The sequence below is a fragment of the Lynx rufus genome, unplaced genomic scaffold (genome assembly GCF_022079265.1).
Source record: "Lynx rufus isolate CCGP_SWC_20201006 ecotype Redwood Valley unplaced genomic scaffold, mLynRuf1.p SCAF_15, whole genome shotgun sequence".
NCBI classification, from domain to species: Eukaryota; Metazoa; Chordata; class Mammalia; order Carnivora; family Felidae; genus Lynx; species Lynx rufus.
Window position 1 is genome coordinate 22,073,033 of NW_025814829.1, and position 24,413 is coordinate 22,097,445.

At 53.7% G+C, this 24,413-nt stretch overlaps 1 protein-coding gene and 1 pseudogene across 1 annotated transcript in view; one reads left to right on the forward strand and one right to left on the reverse strand.

Annotated features, from left to right (window-relative positions):
• ADORA1 (adenosine A1 receptor) overlaps positions 1-6,015 on the reverse strand; it is a 31,997-nt gene extending 25,982 nt beyond the window's left edge. Inside the window, exon 1 of the mRNA XM_047077251.1 lies at positions 5,675-6,015. Coding sequence (XP_046933207.1) covers positions 5,675-6,015 — 341 coding nt within the window. The remainder of the gene's footprint in view (positions 1-5,674) is intronic.
• Positions 6,016-23,110: 17,095 nt separating this feature from the next.
• LOC124509826 (60S ribosomal protein L9-like) lies at positions 23,111-23,688 on the forward strand (annotated as a pseudogene).
• Positions 23,689-24,413: the final 725 nt, after the last annotated feature.

Consider the following 24,413-nt stretch of genomic DNA (forward strand, 5'->3'; position numbering starts at 1 on the left):
TGGGCAAGAAGTAGGTGCAAGGTACCTAACAGAGGAAATTAGCCTGGTCCAGGAGGAGAGGAGGTCAGAAAAGTCCACCCGGAGGAGGGGCTGTTTTAGCCGAGACCTAAAAAGATGGACGAAAAGACAATCCGGTTTTCACCCTCATAAAATTCTTACAGAATCATTTTTATTGACATGGGGAAATGCTCATAATGCATTAAGTAAACAAAATGGGATGGGGCATAAAACCATCCATGCTCTCAACTGTGTAAAAGTTATATTTATAATCTATCTATATTTAGAGGTACAGATATATATAGAGACACACATGGAAAAATTCTCTGGAACACCAAAATGTTAACACTAGTTACGTGTAGGTGGTAGAATTACTGGTGACTTTATCATCTTTACTCTCTCCTATATGTCTCAACATTTTAACAGGAAACATGGATGGCTTTCATGCTTGGAGATTAAGTATCAAATGTCAGGACATGGCCTCTAAGGTTCCACCCGTGGCCCTCGGTAGAGGGCTTCTCGGGAGGACGTCGTGGCCATTCCCCTGCTTCCAAGCAGCACGAACACCTGGGAAGCTTACTCCTAAAGCACTCAGAGGCCTCCTGGAAGCCGTTCTGATGCCAGCTGGGAGAAGTTTCTTTCGCCCTTGAAACGAATCCAGATTTCTCTCAACTGAAGTCTATGCCCCCCTCACTCAGCACGCTCTTCAGCATAAGCCACCTCAAGGCTGGCCCTCGGTCAAACAAAGAAATGTCCTTTTTAATCTCAGAGGGACGTCTCTCTTCACTTTCCCCCTCTAAACCCACCACTGATCTGCTGACTGACCCTGGGGAGGCTGCGTTCTCTGTTCTGTTCCTGCAGGAGAGGCGATTGCCAAGGGCTCCTCCTGCCCCAGCCTTTTACATCAGACGCTGGGGGCGAGAGTCAGGATCGGAGGGGAGGAAAAGAGCTCGTGGCTGACCGACCTTGAACACACAGGGGTCCCGGGCCTCTCTTTCCCCTTCAGCAAGTGTGAGGAAGTCAGGCTTCAGGGCTTGCCAGCTCTCCTCTCCCCAGCCACTCTCAGCCTCTGACCACCCCACCCCGTAGGGGAGCTGGAGATGGCCTACACCCCCCGTGAAAGCAGTGTCACCATAGAGAACAACTGTTCGGGGCCTCCGGGGACACAGACGGTCGCCTGCTGGGGTACGCGCACAGGAGGCACGCTGGGTGTCCGGAAAGACCCAGGCCCGCTAACTTTATGCCTAACAGCAAACATGTCCTCATCTACCAGACTCCTCCCCGGCCCCAGCATGCTGGCCTCCCACACTCCCCGCTGTGCCTCCCCGGGTCAGCAGCCCAGTTGGGCAGGCCTCCAGCTGTGGACAGAGGCAGGGCTGCCTGGGGCTCAGCTGCGGCACTGGAGTGAAGGTGAGGAGGACTCAGAGGGAGGCGCCCAGCACGGGCACAGCACGAGGGCCATTGGCAAAGATCGGGGGAGCAAAATCACCGCACTGACAGCCTTGAGGAAACTCCTCCATAATCCCCATAGTTTCCTGGGGCCGATTCAAGAGGCACAGGGGCTCCCTGCTTAAAGACGGCTGTGAGACAGGCCCAGATTCAAATCCTGTCTCTGCTGGCAACCAGACTTTCGTCAGGGCAACTTACTGAACCTCCCTGCCCCTTAGACCTGTTTACAGGAGTGTCTACAGAGCGGGGACAGCAATGCCCTCTCCTAGCGAGAAGCCAGGAGCATTAAATGAGATGAAGCATGTAAAAAAAACATAGCACTGTGCCTAGCTCCTACCCATTAGGAACTAAAAAACACAACCTTCTCAGGAGTCGTGATAAGGAAGAACCACAGAGTTAGAGCTAAAAGGCAGCTCAGAGACCTCAAATCTAGTCCCTTCATTTAACACATGAGGTGGGGGGGGGGGGGGCTCAGAGAGTTTGAATAATTCATCCAAGGATGCAGGGCTAGGAAGTAACAGAGCAAGGTTCAGACTCAAGTTTTTCTGACTCCCAAGCATCCACCGCCCCTTCAACCCCACCCCAGCCTATCTGGCCACAGGTAACCCTTGCTCAGGTCTCCTTCCCACAGAGAGGGCTTTGGCCGGGGAGCCCCCTGTTGGCACTCCTCCCCATAACCAGCCCCCTGGAGTAGGCCACAGAGGGCCACCAAGGAAACTCAGGGTGCGGGAGTGGTGGATAAAGACTGGAGATTCCCTAGAAGTACGAGCTCAGGGGGTAATGGGGTGTGGATTACCAGGCCTGTGGAGGTGCTATGCAAATAGGATGCAAAACACACGTAAATGACCACAGGTTATTGATGAATCAACAATTTGAGATCTCTTTTTTCTTTTCTTTCTTCCTTTTTTATTTTCTTTTTTTTTTTTTTTTTTTGTCACTGGACCACACTATGGGATGTGAACCTTCTTTTCTTTCTTGGCTTTCTGCCAAATGGAATGAAATAAAATTTGTGGTTGACTGACCAAACCATGCTTTGTTTGGTGAGGGGCCCAAGCTCACTCTGTCACCCGGCTACCCCACAGATGTCTCACCAACGCTTGCTCAGTATTACTCCCCAGCACCCAAGGCATCTACCTCCGACTGGCTTGTCAGGGCAGCAAGTCAAGTGCATGGGGACCTCTGGCTGACAGACAGTCCCCCAGGCCCAGCAGCCTGCTGACTGTAACTGCCCAGGGAGCATGATGCTGTCCCTCCTGCAGGGGGACCTGGCAGTGACGGGCAAGGGCCTGGAGTGGCCCATCACGTCAGCCCAGCCTCCAGGATCCTGGCTTTAGGAGCTAGACCACAGCAGCCTTTCTCTAACCGAGGAGACTCCTCTCCATGGGGCAGGGCCCTCCCAAGCTACTGCGGGGTTGCGGCTCTTAAGGAACTGCCTGAGCTACTGGGACAGCCGTGGTCAGATCCCTGAAGCAGAATGCAGGGGGCAGATGGGGTGCCTGGGTGGCTCAGCTGGTTAAGCGTCTGACTTAGGCTCAGGTCATGGTGAGTTCGAGCCCTGCCTCGGGCTCTGTGCTGAGAGCTCAGAGCCTGGAGCCCGCTTCAGATTCTGTCTCCCTCTCTCTCTCTGCCCCTCCCCCACTTGTGTTCTGTCTATCTGTCTGTCTGTCTCTCTCTCTCTCAAAATTAAATAAACATTAAAAAAATAAAAAATAAAAAGAATGCACGGGCGGTCTAGTCTCCCGCAAGAAGGTTAGAGGTTAGACATCTGGAATGCCCGCCTGAGGCTCAACCCTGTGAGCTCTGAAAACTCATCCAATTCAGTCGACATTTCCTGAGTGTCTTCCATGTGCCAGACACTGGGCGAGGCATTCTGGAGAATTTGCAGAAAAGGACAAAATGCAATTGCTGCTGCTCAGATCACTGCCCTTGACACAGTGACAATTCACCGGGGAAGAAAAGTACAAGTTCATGTACAAATATAACTTAACGGTGTTTTGAAATCTGCCTGGAAACGCGGGGTTTGTGCGCGTGCGCATGTGCACGCGTGTGGGGGCGTGTGTGTTGCTGTCTGAAAGCACCAGGGCGCACTGGGGTGGGGGGCGAGGGCTTTGCTCATTCAGACGCACTTTGAGCCATACGTGAATAATGATACTAAAGCTACAAACATAAACATACCACCGAATGGCTGGCAGATAATACTGAGTGCATTACATAGTACTAAGTGTTTTATATATAGGGGTTTATTATATTCTTCCAATCATTTTTGGAAGAAGGTACTATTATTAATATCCCCTTTTATAGATGAGGAAATTGAAGCCTCACGAGGTTAACAAGCGACTCTCCCGAGGTCACACGGCTAGGAATGCATAGCAAGGATTCGAACCCAGCTTGTATTCTTAGCCTCTGTGCCCACGCCTGCCTCGGCCCTCGGAAGGCAGCGGCTCCTCAAGACCCCTGGCTCCCGCAAGCTGGAGCAAGGAACAACCACAGCTGCCTCCTGGAAGAACGAGCCTGCAGTCCCTGCCGGCACAGCCAGCCCCCTCCCCACAGGGCAAGTAGGGCACATTCGGCAGGCCTGTGACCTCCGTCACAGCAGGATCAGGCCTTTGGTTCACCTTGGCATCCGCTCAGCAGACAGAATTTCTTGAGCAGGCCTTCCTACATCTGCGTATCTGTGTGAGTTTTCTAATGTGGCAATACGTTGTTGTAATGGTCCCGCTCAGAGGCCCAGCCCACTCTAATGGGCTGCGACCAGCTTCCTCTGCACAGCCCGGCCACGACCTGGGACTAATGGCAGCATGAAGGCCCCTCTGCGGCTGTGCCTGCGGGGCTCCAGGGCTACCTCCTGTGCCTCCCCCTGTGCCCCGAGCAGCCATCTTCACCCCCCTCCCCTGGGAAAGTGTGAGGGCCGTAAGCAAGGCGCAGAGTCTGGGATGGTGGGGGGTGGGGGAGGGGGCGGGAAATCAGGAAGGAAGGTGGGCGGCGGAATCTAGGCTGTGCTCCCCACCAGCTTGGGGAGACCCTCTGGGTCTTTCTGAAGTTTCTCCTTTCCCAGCTCCTACTCCACCTCTCTTAGGGGATCACGGAGGGAATAGGAAAAGGTGGTGCATGAAGAAAAGCTTTGAAAAGGTAAATGTGCACAAATGCAAGGCAAACAGGAGAAGCGTGGGCGCCGAGGCCTTCCCCGGGCAAGCTGCCAAGTGAGGCCAGAGGCCCCATGTCCCAGATATGGAAGTGACTCTGGGGATGGCAGGTGCCAGAGATGGCCAGAGCTCCCTGGTAGAAAGGGAACCTATTGGTGACAAGACTCAAAGAGGGGGCGAGCCCGCCTCACAAGAGCATCCCGGCCGGGCCAGCCCTGGCAGTGCGCCCAGGCATTCGCTGGCACTCGGTGGCCCAGGCACTGCCTGGCGACGAGATTATGGCCTGGCAGGCCCCGTCGTGGACTGGACACCCGCACGAGGGCTGCCACTGTCATGCCACCCACCCCGGTGCTGCCTGGACACCGCACAAGCACCTCTGCTGTGACTGGCAAAGACACACGTGGGTTAGGGACAGAACAGGCACAGTAAAAGCAAGTGCCTGAATTTCTCCCTCCTCCTGCCTGCAACGGAGATCCCATGAGTGGGAGCTGGGCAGAAGTAATCAGACTGCTTGGGTTCAAAGGACAGCCCTGGAGGGCGGAGCTGGCCACAGATGCCAGAGAACAGGAGAGCCGAAGATTGCGATCTTTCGGGAAGCCTGCCCGGGTCTGGCTCGAGAAGCAGCACTCCTCTGCCCCTGGTACGTCCCCCTCCGTCCATCCTCACCCCACTCCAGCAATCTGTTCTGCCCCTTCCACCTCCCCGGAACGGGCGGAGCTGTTTATTCCCACCCTGAGCTCACTGCGACTGTCTTGGCTGCCCCTCCAAACCCCCCACCCCAGGCTGCACAGGCAGCCTTGGGATTCCTGGCCACGTCAGGAGAGCAGCCGCAGCTTCAGCTCTGGGGTCGTGGGCACTGCCAGGTTCACATTCCTCCAGCAACCCAGGCTCTCACGGCTTCCACGGCAGCTCGGCCTCCCTCAGTAGAGCAGAGGACGGGAAGGCAGAGTGAGGGCTGGGGCACACCGGCCCGCGGAATATCTGGCTTTTGTGGGGCCTTACGCTCGACCTTTTATCCTCTCTAGATGGCCCTCGAGCCACCGAGCATGGGGCGCAGGGGGTACCTTCAGCTGCTCTGGACTCACCGGAGCGGGATCTTGACGCGGAGGTAGCGGTCCACGGCAATTGCCAGCAGGGCGAGGATGGAGCTCTGGGTGAGGATGAGGACAGGGCAGGCGACCATGAGGCAGGTGTGGAAATAGGTCCGTGGCCCAATGTTGATGAGGATGGCTAGTGGGATGACCAGAGCGCCCACCGCCACGTCAGCCACCGCCAGCGATACGATGAAGCAGAAGGTGGCATCCCGCAGCGCCTGGTTCACCTTCACTGCCCAGATCACCAGCACGTTCCCGGGCACAGAGACCAGGGCGATGAGCACCTCGATGCCAATGTAGGCGGCCTGGAAGGCCGAGATGGAGGGCGGCATGACAGGCACAGGCGAGGCACATCAGCAGGCAGGCACCAAGGGGCACGAGGCAGGCACCTGTGGTCACGGAAGCCTGGGGTGGGGAGGCCTGCCGGCAGGTGCAGGGGGAGCCCAGGCAGCTCTGAAACTCCCGCTGCCCTTTGGAGCTGTGCCCCACTTGGCACACCCAGTGCCTGCCCAGGCTGGCGGGATACCCTGGCCCTTTCTCTGCCTGATCTTTGTCCCCTCCCCTTATCTTCCCCAGAGGGTCCATTCGACAACTTAAAATAGCAGCGCTCACTCCTCCACTGGCTCCTTTATCAGGTGTGAGGCAGCTCCCGGGGCGCACACGCACGCACCCCACAGGGGTCCCTCTGCCTGGCTCTGCCCACCCATGCCCACAGAACAGGCTGCAGGGAGCTCACCATCCTGCCCGCTGGCCACCAGGGGGTCCCGGAGGCGGTGCCCAAAGTTGCGGGCACCTGGGGGCGCGCCGAGCCGCGGGGCCGCGCCGGGCAGGGCTGGGCTCCGGGACCCGCGCGGCGGCTCATCGTCCTGGGGCTCCCGCCGCAGCTCTCCCAGCCCGGCCTTTCCAGCAATCACATGGTGCGGCGGAGGCTCAGCCCCAGGCGCTTTTAAAGAGGTAGCGCCCCGGTGTCGCACCTGGGACTGGGCTGGCAGGCGTGGGTCTGGGGGACCGAGCCCAGCCGCAGACCCGGGCGCGGGCCCCGCCTTTGCCCAGCTGGCGCACACACGTGCCCGGCGCCACCCACCCAAGCCGCTGCTGGCGCCCGCCTCCCAGCAGTGCCCTGGTTCCGCTCCAGGGACCCTCCCGGGCCACGGACCCTCGCCCACCCCAGTCCCAAGGGACATCTAGCCGCCCCTCTCAACGCTCTCCTGCATCCCCATTGGGAAGCCACGGCGGCGAACCGAGGCACAGACTTACCCAAGGTCACCAAAGCTGGCAGAGCTCCTAGCTACCTGCACGGTCGTGTCTCTGCGCCCTCCCAGCTCGACGCCTTCGGCGGCCGCTCGCTCCGGGGATGCCTGGGCGATCCGGGGCCAGCCTGGGAGGTCCAGGGGGACGGTAGCTGGCTGGGACTCGACTCGGGCGCCGCCGCCTCCGTCGCCCCCGGCGCGGGAGCTGAGTGACAACCGGGCTCCGCACACCGGGAGGGGGCGGGGGCGGCGGCGGCACCCGCGGGCCCCTCCCTCCTCGCCCTCCGTCTCCTCCCCCACCCCCTCCTCTAAACAAAGGAAGTGATTCTGGGTGAGAAAAGCTGGGAAAATGTGAGATTTTCGCAGGGTCTGGTGTGTGAATCCAGTCTCGGGAGTGGACAGAGGTGCAGCCTCCATGTGTTCACCGGTTCCCTTCTCCATGTGGGATGCCCGGAGCCCTGGTCTGGCCTCCGGCGGCACCCCTGCACCCGACACCGCACAACCTCTCACCTGCAGGGCTCCGAGATGTCCCCCACCCCACCCCCACCTCCCCCAACAGTCAGCTGGAAGCTCTACACGCTGTCCCACCCTTCAATCCTGAAACCCTGCTCTCCCATGAAGCCAGCCCCTGCATAGTCTCAGGAACTAACATCCTTCCAGAGCACATCACTTTGCAGGCTCTACCCTGAGTCATTATATTTCTTCCTCCTCTTTCTTTCAGAACGGCCTGTTAGTCTGTTAGCAATGTCCATTTTACAAATGAGGGCACTGGGGCTCAGAGGAGTGACCTACTTTCCTAAGATTATCTTGGCCGGTGTCACCCCTTCTGTGCCCGTTTTCTTTCCTCCTTCTCCCTCTTCACAGCACCTAAGCCATAAGGTATCCTGTCCAATCCCCTCATAGAAAAATTAAATGCCCTGATAGATAAAGAAGGAGGGGACTTCCACAAGATCACCCAGCAAAATCCTAAGAGGACCAGAGTAAGAAACCAGGCTCCTGACTCCTGACACAGCGCCCTCCACACTTTGCCCCATCCTGATCCCTCCCTTGGCTGCCTCCTGCTGCAGTTGAGGTGGCTCACTGGTCCCCACCAAGGACCACCTGGGGGGCAGACCCTCAACCAGAACATGTGCCTCGCAGACATCCTGACCTGAGAAAAATCCTTGTTCACGGATATTGGAAAAGGGCCTGGGAGGGCAAAGAGAGGCCGGCAAGCAAAGAGAATCAGATAATCTGGCCCCTGAGGGCACTGCCCCCTGTAGGATCCCAGGATATCCAGAGAAAGGTTCTGCCCTGAGGAGGGTGAGCACACAGCTTCTATGGGGGGGGGGGGGGTCTGTGCAGAGGCACAGTGGGGGGTGGGCTGGGACCTGAAGCTGAGGGAGGGAGGAGGGGGCTGAACCTTCCTCGGGGGAGCAGGAAGAAACCCAGCTTGGGGCAAGATCACTTCCATTTCTGCTTTGGGGGGGGGAGGGGGGGAAGCAAGGAATCTGTGCCTCAGACAGCAAAGTTGCAGTCCTGCCCTGGAGCCCAGCTAGAGAAACTAGGAAGTGCCCACTCTCCTTTCCCCTCTTTCCCTCCACACACCCGCCCCAGACTTCCTCAACCCTCCCAACAGGCAGCCTGACATTCCGCATACTCCCCATGCCCATGAACACCCCAGCCTGTGCGTGCACCCGCTGCCTTGAACCCGTCCTTGCCTTGGCCCAGGTTGTTTGGGGACCAAGGCTTTCTTTTGATTTTCACTCAGGCCCCTGATTTTCACTCATGCAGCTGACAGAAAAACCCGGGAAGACCCAGGCAGGGAGTGGGGTGGGTGATTGGGTCACCTTATCTAACTTTCCGGCATCTTTAGCTCTGGAGGGCACCTGAGCCACCCCCAACTCCTACTGTGGGTGCTTGACATGTAGTAGACACGTTTGCATAATACCTGCAGATCATTTGTTTTTTCCTCAGTTCTGGGTAAAATAAACCCAAACTCTTTTCCCTTCTTCCCTCCCTCCCTCCCTCCCTCCCTTCCTCCCTCAACCTCTGCCTGTTCCCAGGGCCAGGCCTCCTGGGGGATTAGCCTGGCCTATTTGAGAATAGAGCTGACCCAGTCAGGGTCCATCCCAGGGAGCTGCTCTGGAAAAACCATCTCCTCAGCGTCTCCTGGGCAGGGAGGAGTGGGGCGTCAGTGGGGGTGTCAGTGGTGAACACAGTGCTCCCGGACAGCAAAGCCATTGGCTACAGTGAGGAGAGCACTTGATTAAGAGTCAGAAGAGCTGCAAGCTGGTTTCCAGGCCTTACACTGCGTGGGTGGTCCAGGCAAGCCACTTCTCCTCTCTTGGCGTCAGTTTACCCATCAGTCAACTTAGACAATTGACATTTTTCATCCTGTCCTGCTCCGACAGCTGGTAAGTTCGTTCCAAGGTGGGAAAGACGGTCAAGATGGAGACCATGGGTGCTGGGCCTGTCCACCTAGAAACCTTCTGAGTCCTGGCTACCCCGTCTAGGGCAGATTCCAGGGCTGAGAGGAGGAGAGGTTTGTAGTGGGGGAAGGGGGGCATCACAGGCCTGTAGCAGGAGGAAGACAATGTGGGAAGGTGTAGACAGGACAGGTGGAACAAGGTATCCAGAATGTACAGTGAGCCCAAAACGCTCTGGCTTTTGAGGTATGTACAGGACCCCCTGACTAGATGACCCTCCCCATACCAGGGTCCACTCATGCTCTGCAGAGGCATGACCCTCCATGCTTCCCCCTGCCCTGAACAGCTGAGTCTTGGTCTCCTCATCCATAAAATGGGTGTAGACACATCACCTCACAGCAGAGTCATGAGGGCTGAACGAGCTGACTTACGGAGAGTGGCTAACACAGGTAATTTTCTCAGCAAGGCAAGAAGGCAGCACCAGGCCGTAGTGTCGGCAGGGGAAAGAGTAGGGGAGTGCAAAATTCTGGAATCCTCTCTGTGCAGCCAGTCATGCTACACCCTACAGGTGCCAGATTTGGGGGCCCTTACAGGTACACGGTGAAAAACTTTTATCTGGCAGGTGGCTCTGTCACAGTGAGTCTAAATAACCTCAGGGCCTAGCCCTCAACTCCTCTCCCCTTTGCCTCTTGTTCCTACTTCTCTCCTTCCAAGACCCCATCCCGGGTTTCTCCAGGCCCCTCACACCTGAAGCCTCCGTGCTGGGGGCAGGGGTGTAGGGGGAAGAGGGAGCGCTTAAGTGGAAGCACGCCTGAGGGGCAACTTTGCATGCCCTCCTTCCTGGAGTTCTCCACACTGGGCAGGGAGGGGCCTCGCCAAGGAGGGAAGCCATCCCTGAGCACCCCTCCCTCAAGCTGCCAGCCGGGAGGGGGCAGCAAGGCCAGCTAGGCCCCCAGAGAGGCCAGAGAGGCCTGGGGGAGTGGACAAGGTTTTAAGATTTGCCTCTTGCCCCTTGCAGCAGGCAGGAGGTTATTTCGGTCCCCGTGTGGTCTCTCAGCATTGTTCTGGGCAGTATGTGTCCGAGGAGAGCAGGGAGGAGGGCTGAGCGAGGGCAGGCAGGTTGGAAGGGAAGGATTTCTGGGTGGTTGGAAAGCCCCTGGCCTTTCCCCTGTCCCGGGAGCCCACCTCCAAGCCCCTGCAGTGATTTCTTAGCGGTTCCCTCCCTCTTCAGATTTGGAATCTAGGTCTCTCTGCCTCCTTCTCCCCTCTCCCAGGTCAGAGGATCCTGTTGGGGGAAGGAGCTTCGGCGTGGGCTGAGTATTCCCCTGTGTGTGCACTTGCTTGAGGGCAGGGGAGGCCTGGGATAGGTCAGGGCTAGCCAGTCCAAGCCCCTCCAGACAGCACAGAACTGTTCCTGAAGGAGGATAGCACTTCCCTTCCTTGGCCTCATTGCTCCTTCCTTCCTTCTTTCCTTCCTTCCTTCCTTCCTTCCTTCCCTCCCCCCTCCCTTCTTTCCTTCCTTCCTTCCTTCCTTCCTTCCTTCCTTCCTTCCTTCTTTTATCCTGGGGCACATGGGTGGTTCAGTGGGTTAACCTTGATCTCAGCTCAGGTCTTGATCTTAGGGTCTTGAGATCAAGCCCCGCATTGGGCTCCACACTGGGAGCCTACCAGTGGGGGTGGGTGGGGTGGTACTGTGAGCTGAGGACCCTTCAGGACTCGGCAGGGGAGCCTCAGGATGTCCAAGGCTGGGAAGGAGGGTCAGGTCTGGGAGGCCCACAGAGCCACCCCTGCTTCAGCTAGAGCAACTCTGCTCTGACTTATCCCCTGTGTGGGTTCCTTGTTATGAGCTTTTCTTTGACTATAAGATCTTATTAGCTCTGTGGCTTTAAAAAGCTTGAAAATCTGAACTTCGGCCCAACCTGTTTATTGTATAGATAAGGAAACTGAGACCCAGAGAGGTGGTAAATTTGGTCAAACCCACCCTTGAGATGGGGAAGAGCCTGGTGCCAGGAGGAGACTTCCAGAAGTGAGCCCTCCTCTGGGCCCTGGCCCTGCCTGTCCTCGGGATACCCCCTCAAGCACTAGCCCTTTAAACCCAGAGCTTGGTGAAAGCAGTCTTGGCTTTCACGGCCTCCCTAAGTCACAGGGGTGGGAGGTAGGCTGCTAACCCACACAGAGAGAGCCACCTGGCAGAGCGGAGACTGACCCAGATGTGCCGTGTTTTACTCATGGAGGGGTGTGTGGGGATCGGAGGTGATTGGAATCATTGAACCCATTGGTCTGGAAGAGGTCCCTGGAGAAGAGACTCTCCAGAAGCCTCATTCATTTGCTTGCCCATCTGGTATTTATTAGGGCCCTACTAGGAAGAGGGAACTCTTGTAAGGCGCCCTCCAAGAGCTCAGAACGTGGGTCCTGGAAGGCAGGGCCAGTGTCATGCCTGCTTAGAATTAGCTAGAGTTCCAGGGCGTATGTTCCAGGTGCCAGAGAGAAGGCAGAGAGCTCAATGGGCCGGCCCGGGGCTGGGAAGGGCCTTGGAGAAGGGACAGGATGCTCTGTGTTTGTGGAGAAGTTCTGGTAGCAAGGAGGAGGCGTTTCTGGGCAAGACCAGGGGTTTGGCTAGGGCACCGGCCTCGGGCTGGGCAGCAGGGTGACAGCTGGGGGCCATGCTGCTGGCAGCCTCCCAGGGGAGGCTGAGAAGACTTGAGTGGGCGGTGTACCCAGTTAAATCCAGGAGGCCTCGGCCCCGGTCACAGCTCCACCTTGCAGTGCTGGGCGAACCCCAACCACTCACCACCCTCTCCGAGCCTCCGACCTTTTATCGGTAAAAGAGGAATCATTACATTACCCGTTCTATTTGTTTGAAAGTGCTTTTCAGGTGGTGAATCACTAGACATATATCATGGTCTACTCTTGGTGACGGGAGGCCTCTGAGCATTTTTGAGCAGGAGGCTGAAGGATCTGAACGACGCTTTGGAAAGACCATTCTGTGACCCTGTGCAGCGTGGATGGGAGGAAGGAGAGGTAAAACAGAAAGATCTGCCTCGGCCAAAGAAGATTAAAATCCAAACACAAGAGGAAGCAGTGGGGAACAGAGAAAATGGACAAGAGAGAGGTCTCATGGGACTCCCAGTCACGCAGAGCAGCAGGGGAGAATGGAGAGGAAACGACTCAGCTTTCCAGCCTGGGTTCCCGGGGAGTGTTGGCAGCTGTTGAGGCGGAACGTGAGGCAGGAGAGGCAGGTTTCGGGGAGCGGGGGAAGGATGACAGGCTGGGTGGGATGTACCTAAGGGGACATCCAGGAGCGAGGGCCAGCGGGCTTGTGGAAATGGCCAAGGGGGCCGTCAGAGCTCTAGCTGGGTCATCTCAATTGAGGTGACGGCCAAAGCTCTGGGAGAGCTGAGATCACTCAGAGGGAGGATGCAGGAGAGGAGCTGGACAGAAGTAGGCTGTGCCTACAGCACCAGGAGGGAGAACAGGCAGGGGAGGGAAAAAGCAGGTATTTCAGGAAGAAGGGAGCTGAGCGGCTCAGGGCTGGAGAGCAGTGGCGAAGGATCTGAGGGGGAAGTGGTAGGATTTGGTGACAAGAAGGGGGAGGAGTGGGGTTGGGAGCACCATCTCTGGGGTGAATGCTGGAGCAGGTAGGGAAAGGGGGGGGCGTGGATGCAGACAAGGCTTTGAAAGAACTTGGCAGAGAAGAGACGAAACGACGGACTGTTAGCTGCAGGACAGGAGGGTCAAAAAGAGGTTGGTTTTAGGTGGGGAGATCTGAGCATGCTCACAGCCTGAGACAGCGAAGCAGGGGCAAGGAAAGATGAATCAGAGGGAAGAGAAGCTGAGAACAGACCCCACTTGTCAAGTATCCTAAGGGGTTGATGACAGCTGGCTGGGCACAGAGCTCTGGGTGCACACAGAGCTGGAAGTACGAGCTCTCCGCCGCCGGCTCCAAGCCCCTCTCGCCCCACCCCCACTGAGTCCTGGGGGGAGACCCGCAGGCCTTCTGCCCCAGCCTGTCTCTCCTGCACTCCCCCTCCCGCCCCCACCAGACACATGGCCCGCGGTTTGCCCTGCCGTGTAGCACACCAATTAAAGAATCAGCCTTCTCCAGGCACCAGCAGCTCCTCGTCTGGCAGCCCATGGCCCAGCTCCATCCCTGACCCCAGTCCACAGGGCGCCAGCCGTGGGTTTCTTGGCTTCTCTGGCCTTGACTGCAGCCAAAGAAGTATCTCTGGGCAATCTACCTGCCACCCCACCAGCGCTTAGAAGACCCCAAGTCGGCCCTGCCACATAACAGACTCATTGGAGCTCCCTGCACAGGCCACCCCATCATGGCCAATGCATCCTCCCCGGTCCGGTCTTCCTGGACTCCCCAGACACCACCCCCAGGGATGCAGGGGCAGGGATCCCCTACCGTCCCTCCCCACGGCGGGCAGGAAGGGAAATCAAGGCAGGGGAGTTCATGTGGCTGCTGTGAGAGGTTGGGCAGGATGGCATCTGGCCTCCCTAATGCTTCCCTATTCCTTCCCACGCGTCCAACAGTGCCCTTGCCCCCGCAGGAAAGCGAAATATGCCCACTACCTTCTGTATGTTCTGAGAGGGACAACAAGGCCATGAAGATTGGGGGAAAGAGGCAAGAAAGGGCCGAAGTAGAGTTTCTAAATTAAATTCAGGACACCCAGTTAAAATTTCTTAACAGCTCTGTTGATATGTAATTTACATACCATAAAGTTCACCCGTTTGAAGTGTACAACTCAGTGATTTTTTTTTTCAGTATAATTACGGGATTGTGCAACCGTCACCATAATTTAATCTTAGAACATTCTCGTCGCCCTCCAAAAAAACCTTGCACCCATTAGCAGTCACTTCCCTACCCCTACCCACTCCTACACAGACCCAGGCAGTTACTAATATACTTGCTGTGTCTGTGGATCTTGCTGTTCTGGCCCCCTCGTGTAAGTGAAACCGGACCCTACGTGGTCCTTTGTGACTGGCTTCTTTCCCTTAGCATAATGTTTTCAAAGTCCATCTATACTGTGCAGGTGTCAGCGCTTCGTTCTTTTCGAGGACCGAATAATATTCCATCGCGTGTCTGCACCACATTTTGTTTATCCATTCATCAGTTGATGGACATTGGGGTCGTTTCTACTTTGAGACTACTGTAAATAATCCCGCTGTGACATTCGTGTACGAGTTTTTGCGTGAACATACGTTTTCACTTGTTTCGGGTAGACGCAGACAGAAGAAGGGGTAGAACCACGTGTCTGGGCCTTCGTCACGTCTACCCCAGGTGTTGGCGGCCTGCCCGGTGCAGAAGCTATTATGACCCCCTTTAACGGGTCAAAACGCAGAGGCTCAGAGGGAGGCCTGGGGCCACCAAAGCCTAGAACTGAAACATGAGCTCAGGCCTCCGATTCCCAGTCCAGGGTTCTTTGGAACACGTCACAATGAGCCCCCCTCAGAGAGTCGGCCGCCCACCCGAGGGAACGAAACATCTGGAATTTGAAAAGCAACACAGTCAATGTGAATAGTCACCTCGTCACACTGAACTCCTCATTAGGTGCTCTGGGGACCCTGTCCTGGGGTGAGGGCTTAAACGGAAGCCGAGGCTTCTGGGAAAGAAGGAGCAGGGCGAAAAACTCACGGGTGGGAAGGCCCCTCTCCTCCGCTGGGACCCCTGGGAGTCTGTCGCAGACCCCACCACACACAGGCTTCCACAGCGATTGTCTGACGGACGCCCCACCCAGCAGGGACAGGAGCCAGGAGACTAGGCACTGACTCCATCGCACTGCGGAATCCAAACTGGTCCACATTCTTGGGAAAAGAACAGACAATCTCAGGCTTGGCCACGGATTCTGGCTTCAGCCCCTTCTCTCAGCTCCAGTCTTATGCTGATCTTAAGCAGAACTCTAAATGCCAATTGGGGATTATTCCATTCACATCCGCTTCACCCCTCTGCCCTGAACCCAAAGGCCCTGTCACCAGAGAGCCCTGGGCGTGAAAGGTCTTTGCACTAAGTGCGTTTTCCTGAAGTCAGGGTGGCCAGGGGGGCTGTGGCCTGGGCTCCCTGCCGCCTCTGCAGGCCCAGCCCAAAGGCCCAAGTTCCAGGCCAGAGGAACAAACAGGAGTTTGCTGAAGTGTTGACCTGTACCGAAAGAGCCACCCACTCTATCTGGCTGGTCAGGTGCGGGGGAGGCACAGACGAACCATCCAGTTGCCAGGCTTTTCTATTTCAACCGCTTTCCGTGGCCCACAAGTTGGACAGGCTTCATCCAGGGCCGAAAATAGGGTTCTAGTGCTTAATAGAGCTCAGGAAGTATTTATTGAATACTGAATGTTCAGAGTCACATCGTACAAGAGAACAAGAAGGGAGTCTAGCAACGCCTTATTGTTTAGAACGCATTTAACTCTCACAGCATTGCTGGGGAACTTAGTGTAATTATTTTCCCATTTCGCAGGCCAGGAAACTGAGGCGCAGGGAGGTGCGTGGGTGGGCGAAGCGGTAGCATCCAGAGCCAGTGGCAGCCTCCCCGCTCACGGCCGTTGCCTGGGCCTCGGGCTCCCCCTGCTGGCCGGACGGAAGTCTGGGCGTGGGGTGAATTGTTGGCCGGGGCCGGCCCCCCACTCCCCGGAGCTCCCTCTCCTTCCCCAGCCCACTCAGGGCTGGGTTCGTGAGGCTGGGAGGAGGAGCCATACCTGGGCTCAAGGAATGGGCGACTCGCAGGTGCACTGCGCCAAGTGTCAGGTTAGATGCTCCAGCAACAGAGTGCACCAGACCAGTGGGAGACGGACAGCGCCCCCTGCCCCCCCCCCACCGTCCCCAGGCTTCGTCTTCCTCATCTGGAAAGCTGTAGCACTAAGAGGGCTGGGGCCTAGGGATGCCAGCAAATCTGCCCACTCGGAGGGCATGCAGAGGCGCCTGTCTCCTGACGCCCAAACCAAAGTGCTTGGTTGCCTTTTTTTCCAGGCAAAGTCTCCTAAACCAGCCCAAAGCGATGGGATCGTTCCTATTTGGACAAATCTCCGGAGAAAAGGGTTTTCTAGCTTCCTTTACTTTCCACCCTAACCTCATCTAGCTGCTCTCAATTTTGACAATGAAAAAGGCTAATTTAGGCCCATCCACCTCTTGCTCCTTTGGGAAATGGGGGACTGCTGGCTCTCAGCCCAGCGTTTTGTTAATTCCATCCACCTGGAAGGTTCCGGGTTTGGTCTGTGCAGTCAAACGATACTTAGTGTCGGGCTTTGAGCACATTACTTAACCAAGAAGACTCCGTTTTCTCACCTGTAAAATGGAAGCTATACTTTCAGGAAGGGCTGTTGGAAGAATTCAGCGATAAATTATAAAATCAGCGCTGTGTATATCACGAGGGTTCTGTAAGCGCTACTAATAATTAGCACTGTTTTCATAGTTCTTACTTACTCTTGCACTTAACTAAAGAGAAACGGGGTGAGGGGTGTGGCACGCAGGTATCTCTGGGCAAAAAGGCGCGGACTGTCCCGTCCTGTCGCCTCCTTGTGCTCCTACCCTTATCTGCAAGGGGAGGGGCGGCAGCTGCTTCCCTCCCCTGCCCGGGCCCTGACCCAGCCAAGGGCCTGGCACAGCCACTGGAATTGGCCCAAATGCCTCGGGTTTAGGACTAGGTAGAGGACAGCTGGGGATGGGGGAGGAGGGTGAAGGGGCAGAAAAGGAACACTCTCCTCTCTATGTCCACTTACCCTGCTGCTTCCTAAGCCTTTCGGGTCAGCCTGGAACCTCTGACCTCCCTACTGCCTTAATCCTGGGGGTGGGCCGGGGGGCTGGGTGGGTGGGAGGCATTCTCCCTCTTTCCCTCCTTTATCCTCTGCCCTCTCATACCTCCTCTCTGTGGCTGAACCCACCCACTGCAGCCCACCCCCCCATGCCCCGACTCCCTCTCCCACCCACGTGCTGCCCAGCTGTCACCGGCGCTGAGCTGGGCACTCCGCCTGCCTGCACCACTCATGAATCGCCAGCATTCACACTCTGGCCCCAGAGCCTCCACCTGTTCCCCTCGGTCTGAGCAGCAGGGCTGTGTGGCCCCATCTGTTGTCCTCCATCCAGGATTCAATGCAAGAGACTAAACTTCAAAACCCCCAGCTTCCACCTGCCAGGATGGGGGTGGGGAGGACCGGCTGAGAGGCAAGGGTCTGGATCAGGGGCATCCTTGTCTCCTAGAAGAGCAGGCCTTTTTTCCCCCCACCCCAGGCCCACCGGTACTGTCTGAAACAACCTACATACCCGTGGAGGGGGGGGGGGTTGCAAAAAATCCACTCTTCCCAAAAGGACATTTGATATTTAGTAACATTCTCTTATTACGTTTTATTCCTTCAAGGCCAGCGCCGGAATCTGGGCTGGTCAATGCACAACGTAAACAGAAAGACACAACAGTGGCAACATTCGTTTAATTAATTTTTTGTTACACAAGCAATATGTGAATACATTTTCCTTGATTAAAAACAAAAATGAAGCCATTGCAGTTCAGGCTCAAATTCCCTTTGACCGGTCCCCCACATCCGGACCCCTTTTCCTGAACAAAGGGGGACCACTGTGATTAGCCTGGCCATATATTTACATAACATATCCTCAGAAAATCTAGCGTACTATCCTGTGGGTTTGGGTTTTGCTGTTAATTTTTACATAAATTATAACTACAAATATTCTGCAACTAAATTCACTTTTAAAAAAAGATTTTATCTGAGTCGGTACATATAGATCCACAACAATCTCTTTAAATCCTACATAATATTCTGAGTATGGACACATAATGGTATACTTAGCTATTTCCCTATTGATAGACATTCAGGTTGTCTCTCTTTTTCTTCCATGACAAACATTGTGTCCCTGTCATAGGCTTGAGCTTTCTGTCATAGTCCTGCCTGATCCTATGTTCCCACCCGTTGTGGGCAAGAGAGTTTATCATTTACACTGTTTTCAGGATACACAAATAGCAAAAGTGACCTTAAGAGCATTTTCCTACCAATTTGTTGTAATTCTTTTCAAAATCCTGGGTCCCACTAAGATGATTTCTTTTTTCTTTTTTTTTTTAATATAACTTATTGTTGATTTAGCTGACATACAGTGTATATACAGTGTGCTCTTGGCTTTGGGAGTAGATTCCCATGATTCATCGCTTACAGACAACACCCAGTGTTCATCCAAACAGGCTCCCTCTTCGATGTCCATCACCCATTTTCCCCTCCCCCCGCCTCCCCCATCAACCCTCAGTTTGTTCTCTGTAATTAAGAGTCTTTTATGGTTTGCCTCCTTCTCTGTTTGACTGTTGTTTTCCCCTTCCCTTCTCCCATGGTCCTCCGTTAAGTTTCTCAGATTCCACATATGAGTAAAAACATGTATCTGTCTTTCTCTGACTGACATATTTCACTTAGCATAATACCCCCCAGTTCCATCCACATTGTTCCAAATGGCAAGATTTCATTCTTTCTCATTGCCAAGTGGTATTCCAATTGTATATATAAACCACACCACTAAGATGATTTGTATATCCACTTGGGGGCAAATTACTGTTCTGGGAAAGAGAGCTGTGGTCAAGGAGGCAGAAGGAGACACAAGAGAGAGCAAAGAGAGGAGCAAGTGAACAGGGAGGAACAAGAAAGAGAAGTGAAAGAACCTGCGTATTACAGCCCTCTCTGCAACAGGGAAAACCCGGAATTGTCTGGCAGAAAGGAAACAGTTAAGTGAAACTTGGCACATCTATTCTATGGAATATCACGCAGCCATTGAAATGATAATTACGAAGACCATGTAGGAGCACGGAAAATGCCTCTGATATGACGTTAAAAAGTAGACTACAAAATTAAAACGGCCTCACGATTACAACCCTGCAACATCATGGGCGCATAGAAAGACGGGAAGGGAATCTAGACAAGCGAACACAGCAGGCTTTGTTGTGGCAGCAGAATTGGGGGTGCACTATTGTGTCATCACCTACTTCCATTACCATTGCCATAATGTTGTTTTGGGTAATAGATGACTGAGGCTACATAGCAATTGGAAGAAGGCAGGGAAGGAAAATGAATAAAAGAAAAGAAGAAGAGAGGGAGGGAGGAGGTCATGGAGGAAGAGCTGAGGAAGGGAGGTTGGAGTAAAAGCCTGCGTTCTGGGGGTTGGACCATCTTTAGCCGTCATGTTGGCCCCAGCGTTGACTCAGGCTGCTCCTCCAGGGTCTTCGGTCTGAAAACACTTTGCACCGTACACAGAAGATGTACACCCCCCGCTCCTGTTGCCCTCCAGAATTTTTTAAAGCCTACCAAGGAGTTAGGGATACCACGTTCAGGATTTTAAGGGACTCGGTCTAGCGGGTAGGGAGACGTGAGGACATAGCTACGTAAGCAATGACAGATCATCAACCAATGCTCAACCAGAGGTCTCATCCTATGAAGCTGGAGGCTATAGGGTCCCAGAAGGCTTCACGAGCTGGGTCTCAAAGAGAGGCAGGAGATTGGCAGGTAGAGAAAAGGGGGGTAGCATCTATCCTAGGTAGAAGGCACACGTGCAAAGGCACTGGGACCTAAACACATACACACAGCGCACATACACCACCATGTAGCATGGCTAAACAGAGGGCTCAGGAAGAACAGACGTGTGTGATGAGGTCTTGAATTTATCCGAGAGCAAAGAGAAGCACTGAGGCGTCTGATCAGAACAGTACTGCACTCTAAGTTGTGCCTTAGAGAGATGACCCTTGAGACAATGAGGAGGGTGGGTGGGAGTAAGCCAAAGTGGAGAAAAGGAACATCATTTATGAGGCTATTTTAGGAGTTCTGGTGGGAAGGAACAGGACCCTAAACTGGGGCAGTTAATGGGATGGGGGCAGAGGGACTAACTCAAGAAATTCTTATGTAGAAATGATAGAACATTATTCTTTCATGCAGCGAACATCTTTGAGGGTCTGCTACGGCACTGAGCATTCAGAGACAGAAGACAGTCTCTGTCCTAAGAGGGGATGATGGACAGGGAGACAGATGGTTCGAGATGGCTGTGAAAAGTGCCACAGTAGGGATAAGCCGGTGAGGGGGGACCGGAGAGGGGGTCAGGGGCAGATGGGATGTGGGAAGGCAGGGAGGTGCTTCTAGGTCCCTGCCTCAGATGTTATATGGACAGTGGAGCCCATTGACTGGGTCAGGGAGTTCAGGACAAAGGCATGTCTGCGGGCAGATGACGATCGTGACCTGGGCCTCTCACTCTCACTTTGCTCCTACCCCACTGAGAAGAGCCAAATGTGGCTTAGGCTGTCTGTTGCCATCCCAGTTGAATGAATCACATGGAAAGCACCTAGAATAGTTCCTGGCACAGAGTAAGTGCCCAACAAATGCTAACTTAAAGGAAACAAGTAAAACGTGCAGAAACTTAAAGCAAGATTCACACTTAACAGGCTGCCTCTCTCTCCATGAGACCAGGGGACAGACTCATAGCCCTGTGGCCCAGAAAGGCAGTCCACCAGAGACTTGTGGCCAAATTAGACCTCAACCTCCCAAGAAGAGGTTGTTAAAAAGAGAGTGTGGCTGGGGGCGCCTGGGTGGCTCAGTCGGTTAAGCGTCCGACTCTTGATTCCGACTCAGGTCATGATCTCATGGTCATGATCTCATGGTTGTGAGATCGAGTTCCCCATGGGGCTCTGCACTGAGCACGGAGCCCGCTTGGGATTCTCTCTCTCCTTATCTCTCTGCCCCTCCTCTCTCTCTCCCTCTCTCCCTTTCTCTCTCTCAAAATAAATAAACTTAAAAAGAGAGAGAGAGAGAGAGAGAGAGAGGCTAGAAACACGCAAAAACAGAGTTCACTGCTGGTCTGGCTCCTGCAAAGAAAAGCAAAGATGGGGGCAGAAGGGTCTCAGCAGTTTAGTCCCATTGAAAGGAGTTTGAACGGCATCCATCATTTTACGACTTCGGACCACGCACTTTGCAAATCACATTCATTGCCTGATACCATGGAGTAAGTCACCAGAATTGTGAATTTTCTTTCTTCCTGGGCTTTCGTTCGAAGTTTGGAAGAAGATGAAGCAGGGTGTGGAGACACTGTTTATGTTGATGCTGTTGGGTGATGACATCATGGAAACGTGTCGGAAAGATTTACTGAACTGCTTTCCCACCACGTGGAATTAAAAGGCTTTGAAGGACCCAACTCATCAGACCTCAGGCGGCTCGCGTCTTACTGATGTGACAAGACTTGTAAACACTCTCGTCTCGAATGTAAAACACTGCTGATGCATTGGACGGAGGAAATGCTCATGTTGAACTTAAGCTGGGCCCATAGACACAGTGACTGACCACTGGAATCTGTTCTTGTTTCTTATTGCTTGACTACTCTGAGCACAATGAAGTCACTGGTGGTAAAGAAAGGCAGTGCTATCTCATGGGCATGAAATCACCTTTTAGGAGAAATTCTCAGGTTTTGACAAGTAGGAATTTCGCTTTAAGTTTCTGTATCTTTAACCTTGTTAAAGTTAACATCTGCTGAGTGTTTATACGTTCCAGGCACTATCCTTGGCCTCACAATAAATCTGTGGAGTAGTTTCTTCTCATTGCACAATAACAAAAAGGAGACACAGACAGGTTAAGAAGCAAACTTTTAAGTGGGAGACCTTGGACTCTGACCCCGGCAGTCTGATGTCAGTGCCCTTGACCGCTTTTTGTAAACTTGAGGATGGATCCAAATCATGGAGCCTCAGCCCTGTCGATGGGGCTTTGTCTCCACGGAACTTTTACGATGAAACTGAATTACACTCACCAAGTGGATTCACTTTTCCTAGAATTTCAGATCACACTGGATAACGCACCTGTTGTGTGGTCTCACTCGGGCAGTGTTTGGGTCCACTTCTTTCTTTTCATAAAACAACGGGGACAGGGGCGCCTGGGTGGCGCAGTCGGTTAAGCGTCCGACTTCAGCCAGGTCACGATCTCGCGGTCTGTGGGTTCGAGCCCCGCGTCAGGCTCTGGGCTGATGGCTCGGAGCCTGGAGCCTGTTTCCGATTCTGTGTCTCCCTCTCTCTCTGCCCCTCCCCCGTTCATGCTCTGTCTCTCTCTGTCCCAAAAATAAAAAAAAACGTTGAAAAAAAAATTAAAAAAAAAAATAAAACAACGGGGACAAACACTGAGAACTGTCACTGGTGATGTATATCTGGAGCCTGTGTCGACACGTGCCTGACCGAAGGACGCTCCACTGTTTCCTTTGTTAAACACCTGTCCTCTGGGACTTCACCGATATTCTCAAACCCACATCTAGCTCCGGCCCTTAGGAGTGTGTTTCTGTAGAAACTGTGTTAATTCGATTTGTACTGCGCTTGTGTTGCTGTTAAAGACCCGTGCATTTGATCGGCTAGCTTCACTATTATTAATTTTCAAAAGTGGTGGGCTTCAGGTTCTAAAGTATACCAGAGGAATTTACCGACTGATCCTGTCACTAAAGACAACAAAAACTACTGACAAAACAATTTTATTTATTTACTTATTTTTATTTATTTATTTATTTATTTATTTATTTATTTTTAACGTTTATTTTTGAGACAGAGAGAGACAGAGCATGAACGGGGGAGGGTCAGAGAGAGGGAGACACAGAATCTGAAACAGGCTTCAGGCTCTGAGCTGGCAGCACAGAGCCCGACGCAGGGCTCGAACTCACGGACCGCGAGATCATGACCTGAGCCGAAGTCGGCCGCTTAACCAACTGAGCCACCCAGGCGCCCCTGGACAAAACAATTTTAAACACTTCTCTGTACTCTTTTGCTGCATCTACTGTGAGAATGAAGGCCATTCTCAGCAATCAGACTGTTGACGTTCCAGAAAACATCGACATCACTCTGAAGGGACGTGCCGTTACTGTCAGAGGCCCCAGAGGAACCCTGCAAAGGGGCTTCAATCACATCACTGCAAAACTCAGTCTCTTCGGAAGGAAAATGAAGAGGCTCCGAGCTGACAAATGGTGGGGAAACAGAAAAGAACCGCTACCGTTCACACTATCTGTCGTCACGTACAGAGCATGACGAAGGGCATTACGCTGGGTTTCCATTACAAAACGGGGTCTGGGAATGCTCACTTTCCCATCAACGTCATTGTTCAGGAGAATGGTTCCCTTGTCGAAATCCGAAATTTTGTGGGTGAAAAATATATCCGCAGGGTTCAGATGAGGCCAAGCGTCGCCTATTCAGTATCTCAACCCCAGGAGGATGAGTTAACTCTTGAAGGAAATGACATTGAACTTGTATCAAACTAGCTGCTTTGATTTGGCAAGCCACAACAGTTAAAAAACAAGGATATCAGAAAATTTGGGGAGGGTATCTACATTTCTGAAAAAGGAGCGGCTCAGCACGCTGATGGATAAGATCTAAGTTGTCCAGCGACATTGAAAGAGCGAGATGCCAAATGATTTTTCAGACTTATTTGTGAAATTTTAAAGATGGAATAAAAGCTGTATGGATTTGGGGATTTTCCTTAAGCCAAAACACACACACACACACACACACACACACACACACACACACACAAATACCTCTTAAAATTTTTTTTTTAATATTTAGTCCTTTTGGAGAGAGAAAGAGAGCGCACACACAAGGGGCAGATAGAGGGAGACAGACGATCTGAAGCGGGCTCTGTGCTGACAGCAGAGAACCCCACGCGGGGCTCAAACTCAAGAACCACTAGACCACAACTTGAGCTGAAGTCGGACGCTTAACCAACTGAGCCACCCAGGCACCCCAAAAACCCTCTTTTAAAATGCATCAGTCTGACTGGAAAAGAACGAAAGGTGACTTTGGAAGCCTAAAGTTGTGAAGGCAGGAGCCCAGAGAGAAGCCACCCACTGACGTCAGCATTTACAAAAGCTTCCATTTTCACAAACCTCGCAAGGCATGGGAGGGCTGGTCAAAGGTGAGGAGTCCAACAGGAGCCTGCACCCCCAGCATACACTTGTAAGCCTAGAGCCCGTAGTAAATGAAGAACAGTCCTGGAGAAAAACACCTTCGACCCCAGGCATCGGAGAATCTCCAGAGGCATGGCTCTAAGAAAACATGAGCTTAGTAAAAACGAATCACAAAACACAAAGAGACA